Below are 12946 nucleotides of genomic sequence, written 5' to 3'. Positions count from 1 at the left end.
CAACCCAACTAATACAATACCAGACACCTGAGATGCCTTTGGAATCCCTTGCTAAGTATCCCCCTTTCTGGAACATTCTTTCTTCTACAAGGTCTGGTTCATGTAGCACTTCTTTCACGGAGCCCCAGTTCACCCTCCACATTAGCCTCCAAAATAAAGATCAACATTTCCTTTTTTGAATTTAAGAATCAGAATTCCAGTGCTGGCCAGGACCATAGAAATAATTTAGTATGGTGTTTTCTGTTGGCAATGAGAAAATGAGGCTAAAAGATTACGATCAGAAAGTAGACTAGAAGTGGCACCTAGTGCTTTCTCTTTCCATTCTACCTCACTGATTCACCTTGGAGTTGCTCCCATTTATCTGGTTTCCAGATTGCTCTGGATTAGAGTTACTTGCATTCCTGTGATCTTGATAGATGAGAGGCTTTCCTTTTTCTAATTTAAGATGCAAAAATATATTATACTTCTCCAAGGCCTTGAATGCTTTGAATATAGGAAACAGAGTGCTTTGGGTATAGGGAAAAAAAAAAGGTTGATTGAATGAATGAGAGGAGTAAAGATTAACTTAGCATTTATTGAGGAAAACATAATCTTTAATGTTAGTTTTGATTATGAGATGAGACTAAAGAACCTGACACAACAAAAAGTTGTAGGTTAGCCAATAAGTCTGAGAGGTTTACTTTGCAACAGGGGATTTGTTTTGCGTTAAAATGAACTCCATGTAATTCATGATCACATGAAAGAGCAAGCAAGGACTCTGAAGCAGTGTCTTTCAGGATATGGTCTGCAATGTTGGCATACGTTTGGTCCAGAGGAAAGGTTTATTTTTATGAAGATAAAAACATTAAATATTGGAAAATATTTGGCACAGTATTGGGCAATTTACTGTACAAAGGTCCATCATATCTAAAATTTCATTAAATTAAGCAATAAAGTTCAGAGAAAGGATTGCCTTTTCCCAGGACCCCTAAGCCATTCCTTGGTTCAGCACAGAAGGAGGTGTATTAATTCTTTTCAGGCTCTAGGGATCTGCAGCAATTGGTTCCCATGAGGTGAGGGTACTGGGAAAAGATGGCCTGAATAAATTGGGAAGAACAGATAGAGATTTCAGGATGCAGAAAAGAAGATGTCTAAGGAAGGAACTATCTTAATACTAGAGGTTGCTTCTTCTCACAGATGCTTTGGAAGACACCAATAGAATTTCTCTATTTTAGCACAATCCAATCTTATAAAGACTCTTTCCATATCTAGTTCATTATCTGCATTTTTATTAAATCAACACAAAATGAAGGATTGACAATTAAGTGTGCAAATTAATGTTAGGAATTTTGATACATGTAGAAATGTCTTGTCTGAACAAATTATCTCTGAGCTTCAAATAATACTACTCATGGATTCTAATGCTTCTCTAGTCTAAATACAAAAACTACATGAATAAAAATCAAAAGCAGGCGAGGTAAAATCACATCTTTAAGTATAAAGAAGAGTAATGGAATCTTTTAAAAAGCTAATGACTACATTTGTGTTGTGGGGTTTAATTAAGATAATTGTCTTTGAGAGATGCGATACTTCAATTATCTAAACAAAAACTCCAACTTGATCTCTCTCAAAATAGAAACTCTTCTTCTTGTACATTATTTTTAAACTTTAAGAATAAACAAACTATAGATTTATTTTTATTTATGTTTTCATCATGTTATCTTCTAAGATCCTAAAAAGTTATTTGGGAGTGACTTACTCTAAGAACTGGGTTTATACATTAAATTCTATTTAATACATGTGATAAGACATTTCTGTTTTGTTTCTAGGTGGGTATTGTAGTCTGTATAGTTCGAATAAGTGGATTTTTTTATATTAACTTTTTTTCCATTTATAACACAACTCACATGTGCTTACTCAACTCTTAATATATTTTGCCTCATTACATTTTGAAAATAACTCCCCTAAACTTTCATTTAATAAAAACGGAAATGGTCACACAATCAACACCAGTCTTATGAAAGCTGGAATATTGAACCCTAGCATCTGCTCATACATATCAACAAGGCAGGGAATTGCCTGCTGGCATCTGGATGGCAGTTTTCAGGACCCAGAATCAATGTAAAAAATGGCAAGGGTTTTATGTCTCAAACAGCACCATCAATTGACAAGTTAAAATTTCCACGCATTCATTCTAAACCAGGTCCCCCACCCTCACCAATCAGATAATCTCCCCATAAATGAATAACTCCATATACACATAACTAAATCATATTCAGTGAAACTTAGTAAAGATATGAACCGTTGGTGTTCAAATCCACACAGGGTAAATTCACAAAGGTATTTTTCTCAAAAGAAAACTTAAGGCAATTGAAAATAGGGGATTCGAATATAGTGTACTTTTCCCTATTGTGGTGAGAGTACCATTCCCAATCCCTCCCTCATCCCACTACACAAAGTCACAGTGAAAGGATGAAAGGTAGCAAAAGGGGTAATACAGTACCCATAATAAAGGGCTGAGGGGAGGAACCAGCGCTCCACCCCATCCAAGTTGGAGCAAGATTATCCTATATAAAATAGAAATATATAGTTTGTTATTAGTTAGAAATCTGATATGACAGAACATTTGGTGTTACTTTTTGTATATGATATGGTCTCTGTCTGTTTCCCTATTAATCAAGACTTGAGTTCTTTTGAAAAAGAAGGTATCTAAGATTTCTTAGATTAGGAAATTAAAATTACAAATTTAAGTACAAATTTTATTTTACTCTAGATATTCATGACATCAATTCACTCAGTTCAATTTTACAAGTTGAAAAATTTGGACTGGAAATTTGAAATACAATAAATGTTTAAAAGCTGTCAGCCAGAAATGTGCATAAAGCATGCAAAACATAAAGTGCAACGTGATGATAATTTATTCCTTTCTAACTTCTTATCAAGCACTATACAACATGCTTTGTTTGGTAATGTTGCATAAAAGCACATGCTTGAAAAAGTGACAAATCAACAGAAATAAAATGAGTGCTTGATTTATACTCTGACACAGCTATTGTGGTTTTATGCTGCTAAGGAAAAGAATAAAATGAGAGTTTCTGAATGTATTCACACTGGGAAATATCACTTCCCAAATATAATCATCATTATTATCTCCATCTTCACCATTATCCATATTTACATTTTTACAAAGTAAAAAAATCCAAGCATCAGAAGCACAAAAATAGAATTAATAATCGGGTTATTTTGTCTCTACAATGCCAAACACGTGTTGAAATGATCAACCATTTTAGGGTTGTGTATATTCTGTCATTACGAGGCAAGGAATTACATTCATAAATCCTATAATTTAAATGCTGAGTTCATCTCCTATCAGCATCAATAAGAAGTTTATGTTTTTAAAATTCTCAGTTGCAAAAGTCAACCTCTCCTTATAATATAAAAAGCATTATTGATCAATAATTAGAGATAAGGTTATTTCTGTAAAAATCAAACATAGACTCACAGGACCAACATTGCTAGTGGAAATAAAGTGTTCAACATGGGAACATCTGGCCATTTGATCATGGATTTAATACATTTTAAAAAGGTTAAATTTGGAATGTTTATAACAGCTTCAAATACTTATCATAGTTCAGATTTCGGAAGACTTTCAAAAGATATTACTTTGATTCAGGCAATATGATTTCAATTAGAATGTATAAAAATAATACTTTTCTCAAGAACTGAAACTGCCAGTCTGAAACAAAAGAAAGTGACATTTTAAGTGGAAAATAAACTTAATGTTTACATACCCTGGGGAGAATTTCCTTTTACATTTTAGTAAATATGTGAAGATCTCTGTGAGAAATAAAATAAGACTGCATTATATTGTGTTAAATTGTTTCTAATGAGGAAAAAAAACTTTTTATATATGTTAGGGAAATTAAAGACAAGTCTCACGTTCTTAAAAGGTGACATTTACAATAAATTCTATTTTAAAAGAACACAGAAGGCCATCAACAAACCTAGAAAATGTAGATGGAAGTCTTCAGTAAAGCTTAGTTTCCATAAACAACTAAACCTTAGGCAGAAAAAAAAAAAAGCAATTTTTTTTTTTTTTTTTTTTTTGAATCACACTTAATTCAGTAGCTTTGTTTTGGTAAAAGACTATTTGATTTTTTTAAAGAAGGAACTATTTTTTTTTTATGTTATGCATCTTATACATCAATGCTTCATGAATTTTAAAAAGGTATGGAAAATAGTATGTCAATAATGGCAACATTTTTAACCTGTTATGAATCATTGGGAATGGTTGAATTGAACTCCTTCCTTAAAAGGAGTAGTATAACATTTTGTGTGACTCAAGTGAAATTTGAGTTATGCTTAATTTATGAATCATCTATAGTAATGAATCAAAATGATATTTTCTGTCCATTATGTTATAAATGTTTTAGTTTTGAAAAATTGTGTGGATTTACATATAATCTTTAAGCTACTATTACTATTTATATAAATTAAAATTATTAATGCATTTATAAATTGAGGCCATATTAAACATAAATTTTTTAAAAGTTTAAAATTCAGCCAATATTTAGTATCTACCCTTGACTATATTCAAATAATGCAAACTTTGGCATTATACAGACAAAATTGACATTTAAAAATTTTTTTCCTTTATTCATACGTAGGCACATGTGTGATTCAATTATTTTCAATAAAACTTGTTAAGTACAATTTAGTTCATCACAAATGAGAAGCACGTAATGTAGAATTCACTTCAGTTGATTATTATCATATCATTACACCCTAGAACTTTAATAGTTCAGCTGCTTTTTTTGTATATAGGTTTGTAAGGAAACTCCCAAAATGGATTAGGAAATAAAGTCATTTTAATAAGCACAGCAGATAAATGATATTGTATCATTTCAAGGGAGGCCTAAATTCTCTTGCATATCACCCAGAAGTAAATATGCAACAGATTAAATGATAAAGTAGCACTTTTGCAAGGATTTGCCATTCCTTTTGCATGCATGGGTTTTCCTTTTATAAAATTTGATTTAATGTAGTTTAATTTAATTTTGACTACATGTAATACTTCAGGTTCCTTCATTTTTCCTTACCCTCATCCCTTCAAATCGTGATAAGGCTCTTAGAGGTCTCAGAGCTCTTAGTGTCCTGAGAGATTTGATGGCACCAAGTTCTGAATAACCCAAGGCATTTGCTGTTAAACTGACCAATGAAACCTGTGTAAGTAAATAAATAAATTAAATCATCATTCAATTAGTATTTAATATGTAATATAATAAATATGATTTTTGCTTAGAAGATAAATCATTGGGGGTCCCTGGGTGGCTCAGTCGGTTAAATGTCCAACTTTGGCCCAGGTCATGATCTCACGGCTTGCGAGTTCAAGCCCCGCATCGGGTTCTGTGCTGACAGCTCAGAGCCTGGAGCCTCTTCAGATTCTGTCTTTCTCTCTCTCTCTCTGCCCCTCTCCCGCTCACACACACACTCTCTCTCTCTCTCTCTCTCTCCCCGTCTCTCAAAAATAAATAAACTTAAAAAAAATTTTTAAAAGAAGATAAATCATTGCACCTTTTAAAATTTTAAGGAAGTATTTTCAGTTTGATGCAAAGAAAGTAGCTTTCAGTATGTTAATTAAATCTAGCTGAATAAAAAACCTTAAATGTCACGTAATTTATTAATTGCTCAACTAATAAATAAGTTGAATACATTCAACTAAATTTATTACTAATAAATTGGTTGAGCAATTAGAAAAATGATAAAAATTAATTCTAAAAAAGGAAGAAATTGAGGTATAAGAAAATGTCATTGGTTATCCTTTATTTTATTTTATTTTTAAAATTTATTTATTTATTTTGAGAGAGAGAGAGCAGGGGAGGAGCAGAGAGAGACAGAGACAGAGAGGGAGAGAGAGGGAGAGAGAGAGAGAGAGAGAGAGAGAGAGAGAGAGAGAGAGAGAGAGAATCCCAAGCAGGCTCCATGCTGTCAGTGTGGAGCCTGTCATGGGGCTCAATCTCATGAACCGTGAAATGATGACCTGAGCCAAAATCAAGATTTGGACGCTTAACTGACTGAGCCACCCAGGCACCCCATATCCGTCCTTTATTTTATTAAGTTGTTGCTGAATTTGGGGTTTTGCATGGTTAGTAATAAAATACAGAAACTGCTATTGTATCAGAAAAAGCGTGAAATCTTAATCCTGCATTGTATGTTCAACTAATTATAACTGATACTCTCAGAAAGCAATAACTTGGCACATTGATTTCACAGTTGATTTTTGAAAGTGATTTTTTTTTGTCTTGCTAAAACCTTCTGTTTTCAATTCCCTAAAGTTTATCCTTATGTAAACAATATAACTTCACATGTGATTCCATCATGAAATTCCTCAAAATTTTCTATGCTAACTTATAGCTTCTGCCATGGTTACCTGGCTGAAAATGGTCACAATAAATCTTTACCAAATAAATAAATCAATGAATTTACATAATTTGTATGAAACACGCAAGTACTAAGAAATAAAAATGTTAGGTGTCTAACTCTCTAAATAAAGACTTTATCAAAACTCCATATCCAAACAGAGTTACAATTTCTTTGGTTTGAAAGTGCCTAGTATAGGACAGGTTCAAAAACATTGGACACTATGTCCAAAATGTGCTATCATTTTTTAATGTTTTTTAAAGAGGGTTATACTGATCCTAATGAGATAATTAAAATAGAATATTGAAAAATAAAAATATTTTTATTGCAAGATGACAAAATTCTCTATAGAATTTTTTTTAAATATATTTCAGGCTATTGAAACTACCATGTTGTATACCTGAAACTGATGTAACATTGCATGTCAACTACAATAAAAAATAAATAAAAATAAAGTGCTTATAATCTGACAATTAAAAAACTCAAATTACAATAATAAATATAATCATCAGTCTTTCACTAAAATTTCAGACATGCAATAATCATAATAGAGAAAAGCAAAGCTCAGGAAGTTTCAAAAAGGTAAAATTATATTTATATTTAAGATGTAGTGTGAAAAATCTGGGGAGTTGAAATATGATATAACTTCTAATGCTTGAAACCTCAATGTTAGAAATATTTTCTTTTGTAATGATGAAGCAATTATTCTTTTGAGGTTTTTCTTAATTTATTCACTTCACAGTAACATTATTAAGCTTTTTAAATAGCTCTGGCTTTGCCTTTGTTCAGAAGTAAAGAGATATAACCTATGAGTGACTTTTAGCTCTAGAAATACTTTCCACAGCAAACCTGCATAGTCCTGCTGGACTATGTCATCTATTATCTTTTATTATCTATTATCTATTATTGTCATTTATTATCTTTTGGGGATAAAACTGTTGCCTACAAAGTCTGCGATATTTCGGACACTTTTCTAAAGCTGAAATTATGTCAAACTGATAGCATGAAACATTTTGCTTAATAAATCTCCAGAGGCAGCCACCTGTTTTAGGGTAGATGAAGTATTATTAATGACTGGGCATGTAAATTCTGTGAAGGGCTGTTTGGTACATTACAGGCCTGTTGCAAGTTGAGTCTACATCCCACGGAAACTCCTGTTGCTGCATGAAGTAGAGCTTTTCCCTACAGTCTGTACACTTTACTGCCTCTAACAGAGTATCATCTATACAATCTACCCTTTAAAAACTTTGCGTAGATCAAAGAGAATTTTTAAAAAAGTGACGGTAGCTCTCACCATCATCAGTGTTTATTGAGTGCCTTTATTACTGTATGTACTAATATCACCATTTTAGAGTCAGGAGCCAAGTAATTTACTCAGTGGCACACAACCCATCAGCGATGGGGCTGGAACTCAAATGCAAGTCTATCTGACTCACAATATAAGGAATTTAAACAACATACCCAAAAGCCACCATAATTCCTTACCCCCCCCCCCCCCCCGCCAAGGCTGAACCAATACTAAACTAGCCTATTTCTTCTAAAAACTACAACACTATGATTTGGTGAATTAGTTTACTGTCTATTAAGTAGCATATGCTGTCAACTCAGCACAGTGGTCAGAGATTGACTGTTTTAGCATCAGTATACGGATTAGACAAACTACCACGGAAGTGAGACAAAGATGTGGAGGATACCTACATCAACAATTAAGAAGTCCAGCCAACACCAGGCATTCGTGAAATATGTTTGATAGCCATATGCCACCCATTTTAGAAGCATTTCCAGAATGAAAATATAAGTGAAAACCTTGTCAGCATACTCCAACATTGTCTTAATTGTCTTTCGCTGATCAATATATATGTCTTCAAATGCCTATAAAGAAAAGTGATATATTTTAGCTTTCTAAAGCTAGTATACTCTATGAGCTATTTTTCTGATCATAAACATATTTTCCCTGATTTTATATGTATACATATGACATTCTGTTGGACTAGGAGGGCAGAGGAATAGTAGCTATTGCTGTTTGTTTTTTTTTTTCCCTCTCAAAGATCTTTTAATGAATCAGGGGAAAGTTATACTCTCCATCAATATTATAGCCAGAAGAAAGAGGTAAAAGCATAATTCTCATGAATTAATTTGACTTGTTCAGGAAACATCTGATGTTATATCCTGGGGATGGGGATGGTGCCACCCCAACTTGAAGTTACATATTTCTTTTGTTTCATTTCTTATGCTTCCTCCAGTTGATTTTTTTGCCATTAAAAGGTTGAAGAAATAAAAAGTGAAGGTTTATATTTTTCATAAAGCAGAAACTGTAATTGATCATCACATAGCCCAATTTTACTACGTAATTGGGCTCATTTGTCGCCCTCTCCTACATTTTGTTGATAGTTTATGTTTCTTAGCAGAGATGTAGCATGACCATGATAACAAGATGAAAATATTTCCCATTTATGTTGCAATATGTGTCCTTCTAATATGAACTCTTTATACTTTACACCTGAGTCTCACATTCGTTTCAGGGGCAAAAGACTACTTCTTGTCTAAAGTGACATGCAAAATAAGTTTACGTCATCAGAGAATATGCGGGAGAATATAGGCTTATGTTCTAATTATAAACATAAGCTAAAGAAACTTAAGTAATTGTATTTCAATCAGGCAACCTCATTTTATCTGTCATCTCCCTATCTATCTATCTATCTATCTATCATCTATCTTATCAGTCATCTTATGGCTTAAGTATTCTATTTGCGTCAGTGATTTTCTAAAGTGTTATCTATATGTTATGCTTTATATTTTTGTAAGTGATTTTCATAAAATATAAATTAATTCGATATAAAAAACATCTTCGTATACAGAGAAACCAATCTTAGGCATGCTGCCCAATATTTTTTTGTTACCAACATTCATTGTTTCTTGAGTAGTGTAAGAACAGTGGACACAATTTAAAAGGGACAGAGAAGTAGTCCCTAAGGACTTAATGACTGTCCATAAAGAGATAATAAGAATACCATTCAGAAACAAGGTTCGTAAGAATTTAGAAGTTATACCATCACAGGGCTTCCTTTACACTGAAGTTGCCATGTTTACTTTCTTATTAAAATATGCGTAATTGAACATTTGTATTCCTTGGTTATAATGAATAAGCTGGAGGGACAAATTTTCTAGGCTACTTAAGAATAAGCAAAAATTAATAAATAGCTTATCAGAAATTATACATATACATAGAAAAATAAATCCAGAAATTAATAGTTGAAACATTAAGTCTATAATCTGGAAGATATGATGTGGGGGTAATTAAAAATGTGTTGAAGACAGGTAGAAGAGAGGGGGTGTGTGGGTATGAGTGGGTGAGTGAATGGATGGTTGGATGGATGTAGAGATGATGTATATTTAAGGAAGAAGTCATAAGTAGAGATAACAGTTTAAGGTTTGGCAAACAGAGGTGATGGCTGACGCCATGAAAATGAAATTGGATGTAGAATGAGGGTTTGGGAAAAAATGCATTGGATACTAAAACAGTGTAATAGAAGGATTAGTAAGTCATCAGTATTAGATTATTTCAAACTTAATATTGTACCACTTTTGCTTAATATTCACTCACCAGAGCACCACTGCTAAGGAGAATCATGAAAACGATGAAGGTCTCAAACCAGTTATGCTCCACTATTCGGAAACACGTTCTTCTCAGGTTCCACCATTGTTTTCCTCTGCCTTCCTCCACACTGATTTGACAACATTTGAATCTTTGTACGCAGCCTGCAAGCATAATATTCAAACAGGAGTTGCTAAAGTAACTTCTCCTCCAATAATATTCTTTGGCATGTCCCTGATTCCTCTTTTCACTACAGTTACCATCTCTACCTTGTTAGGATAATTCTCTAAGTCTGGAGTAATAAGAGCACATTCGTTAGCTGTGCTCTTTGACATTGTGAAAATTATTCAGCCTCTTTAAAGGGTTCCCTGGCTAATAACACCTGCTTTTTCTGCTTCAACTCATTGTCCAAGAGAGAACGTTGTAAAGCACAAATGTAGTCACTCTAGTAAAGGACTTCAAAGTAGAAATTAATAATAAACAGAAAACTTCGTTTTTATTTATTCTATTTATATTTTTTAAAGTTTATTTATTTTGAGAGAGAGTCAGAGCATGCAAGCTGGGAAGGGGCAGAGGGAGAGGGAGAGAGAAAATCCCAAGCAGGCTCTGTGCTGTTAGCTCAGATTCTGACATGGGGCTCCAACCCATGAACTGAGAGATCATGACCTGATCCGAAGTCAAGAGCCTGATGCTTAATCAACAGAGCCACTCAGGCACCCCAGAAAACTTCCTTTTTAAGGAGGTTATGGAATAGTAATGTAGATCTCTCCCGACAATGTTTGTTACTGTTTAGTTTTCTTGTGGTGCTCCTAAAAGAACTCATATAATTTTCAACTTAATTTAGTCCACTAAAATGCTGTTGCTTGGTTCTGCTTTGATTTGTCATTTCCTTCTTTATACTGCTTTACTCACTCAAAAATAAGAATTAAATCAACAGATATCTGCGAATACCTTTGTAAGCATCATGAAAGAAAAAAAATCACTTTTTTTTTAAAAAAAGACAAAAAGAAACAAAAGATACAGAACATGGACCTTGCCACCAAGAACCTTACATTCTTGTTTTCAAGAAAAGATATAAACACAGGAACCCTACCTCAAGACAAAAAAACAAAAAATTAAAAAGAAAAAGTCAAGTATGCTGGAAGAAGAGGGAGATAGGGGAGGAAGAAAGGCAGGGAGGAGAAAAGATAGTAAAGATACATATAATAGTTCAAAACAGAAAGAGGAAATCTCTCACAAGATAATATATGAACAATCATCAGGTGAATTAAATACATATATTTATTATAGCTGTTCAGAGGAATAATAAGCTCTTTTACACCATGGTCAGATGAAAGTAGTTTTGAGAAGGACTTTGGGTGACATGTGGAATTTATATAGGAAATAAAAGGAAACAATGTATATCAGGCCTATGAGGAAGAGATCACTATATAGCAAATATGCAAATATATTCATATCTTTAGTATATGTGCTGCCGAAGTGAGCACTATATTCATATCTTTAAAACTCAAATTCCCAAGAAAATCAGACCATGGGAAATACTAGTCACGGGGAAGACAAAGCTCTTAAACCTATTGTCCATATTGTATGAGGCTCAACCAGCTTAACTGTTCAGGTATCAGGTATGGGGTACTGCTTATTTCCTGCTTCATCCAATGGGCATTGGAAAATGGTGATTTTGTTAAAAAATACAGTTTAGCATTTGCAGCTCATTGAACTTTGTCAGAAAGCTATTTAAAAAAATTTTTTTAATGTTTTTATTTTTGAGAAAGAGACAGAGAGACAAAGTGTGAGAGTTAGGGAAGGGCAGAGAGAGAGGGAGACACTGAAGAATCTGAAGTGGGCTCTAGGCGCTGAGCTATCAGCACAGAGCCCGATGCGGGGCTGGAACTCAGAAATCCTGAGGTCATGGCCTGAGCCAAAGTCAGGAACATAACCAACTGAGCCATCCAGGCACCCCCAAAAAACTATTTTAAGGCAAATTCTGTGTACGAGAATTTTGACTAGTATTTAAGGTGCCAACTTATTGTGGGGCACCTGGGTGGCTTAGTCGGTTGAGCGTCTCACTCTTGATTTTGGCTCAGGTCATGATCTCACAGTCATGGAATCAAGCCCCGCGACAGGCTCCCCACTGGGTGTGGAGCCTGCTTAAGATTCTCTCTCTCCCTCTCCCTCTCCCTCTATGCCCCTCTCTCTAGAAATAAAAATAAAAAAGATGCCCACTTATTGTGAAATCACCATTTTACTTTTAAAAATATAAATCAGTCATTTTTTTTATCACATTAAAATATTTTTCTCTATTGCCATGCTCTTTTACACATAGTGGGCAGAGATAACCAAAAATAACAATAGATTTGAAAACTGTTAGCCTATTAGTGGTAATTCAAATAGTTCTACTAAAGGTTCTATTATATTATGAATGATCCATCTTGGGTGATCAACAGCTAAAAAACACTCCACATTCTATAAATGGAAGATTAACATGGGGTCATTTTCTTTACCTTCAGTGAAACAGGCTTCAGGTTCAAGGGTTTCCTCAGGTTCCACTACAGGCTGTTCTTCTGCAGGTGCACCAATGTCTACAGTGCTGCCTTCAGAGGAGCTACTGCTTTCATTAAGTTTCTGTGCATGAGATAGACATAAAAAGTAAATCACTTTAATTTTAGTAATAGCCTAGGAAGAAAAGATTAGTGCTATGAACTGAAGTTGGATTCTCCTTGAAGTGAAGAGATTTTAAGTTTAGAGCAAAAGACGGATTGACTAAGAAAAGGAAGTAAGGAAATGTTATGGTATCCCCTTTTCCATAATTCACATGTAAGCATGAAATCAAATTATTATATTGTGAAGTTACAAATGACCGTCAGAAACATGTATTAAGCAAACCACTCTCCTAAGAATTAGAGAAGCCCCAGAGGGAGGGTGAGGGGTAAGGAAAGTTAATATAACTGTTCT

At 33.8% G+C, this 12946-nt stretch overlaps 1 protein-coding gene across 5 annotated transcripts in view; it reads right to left on the bottom strand.

The window, feature by feature from the left end:
- LOC132670955 (sodium channel protein type 1 subunit alpha) overlaps nt 1-12946 on the bottom strand; it is a 147714-nt gene that overhangs the window by 15717 nt on the left and 119051 nt on the right. For all 5 annotated transcript variants that reach the window (XM_078451179.2, XM_078451182.2, XM_078451183.2 and 2 more), the window contains exons 18-21: nt 12496-12616; nt 10004-10158; nt 8098-8271; nt 5079-5201 (exon numbers count right to left, since the gene is read on the bottom strand). In XM_078451179.2, the coding sequence (XP_078307305.1) occupies nt 5079-5201; nt 8098-8271; nt 10004-10158; nt 12496-12616 (573 nt within the window). The remainder of the gene's footprint in view (nt 1-5078; nt 5202-8097; nt 8272-10003; nt 10159-12495; nt 12617-12946) is intronic.

This window comes from Panthera onca, chromosome C1 (genome assembly GCF_046562875.1).
Source record: "Panthera onca isolate mPanOnc1 chromosome C1, mPanOnc1 haplotype 2, whole genome shotgun sequence".
Lineage (NCBI taxonomy): Eukaryota > Metazoa > Chordata > Mammalia > Carnivora > Felidae > Panthera > Panthera onca.
The sequence above is the reverse complement of the archived record's forward strand: the minus strand, read 5'-3'. Positions and strand labels throughout refer to the sequence as shown.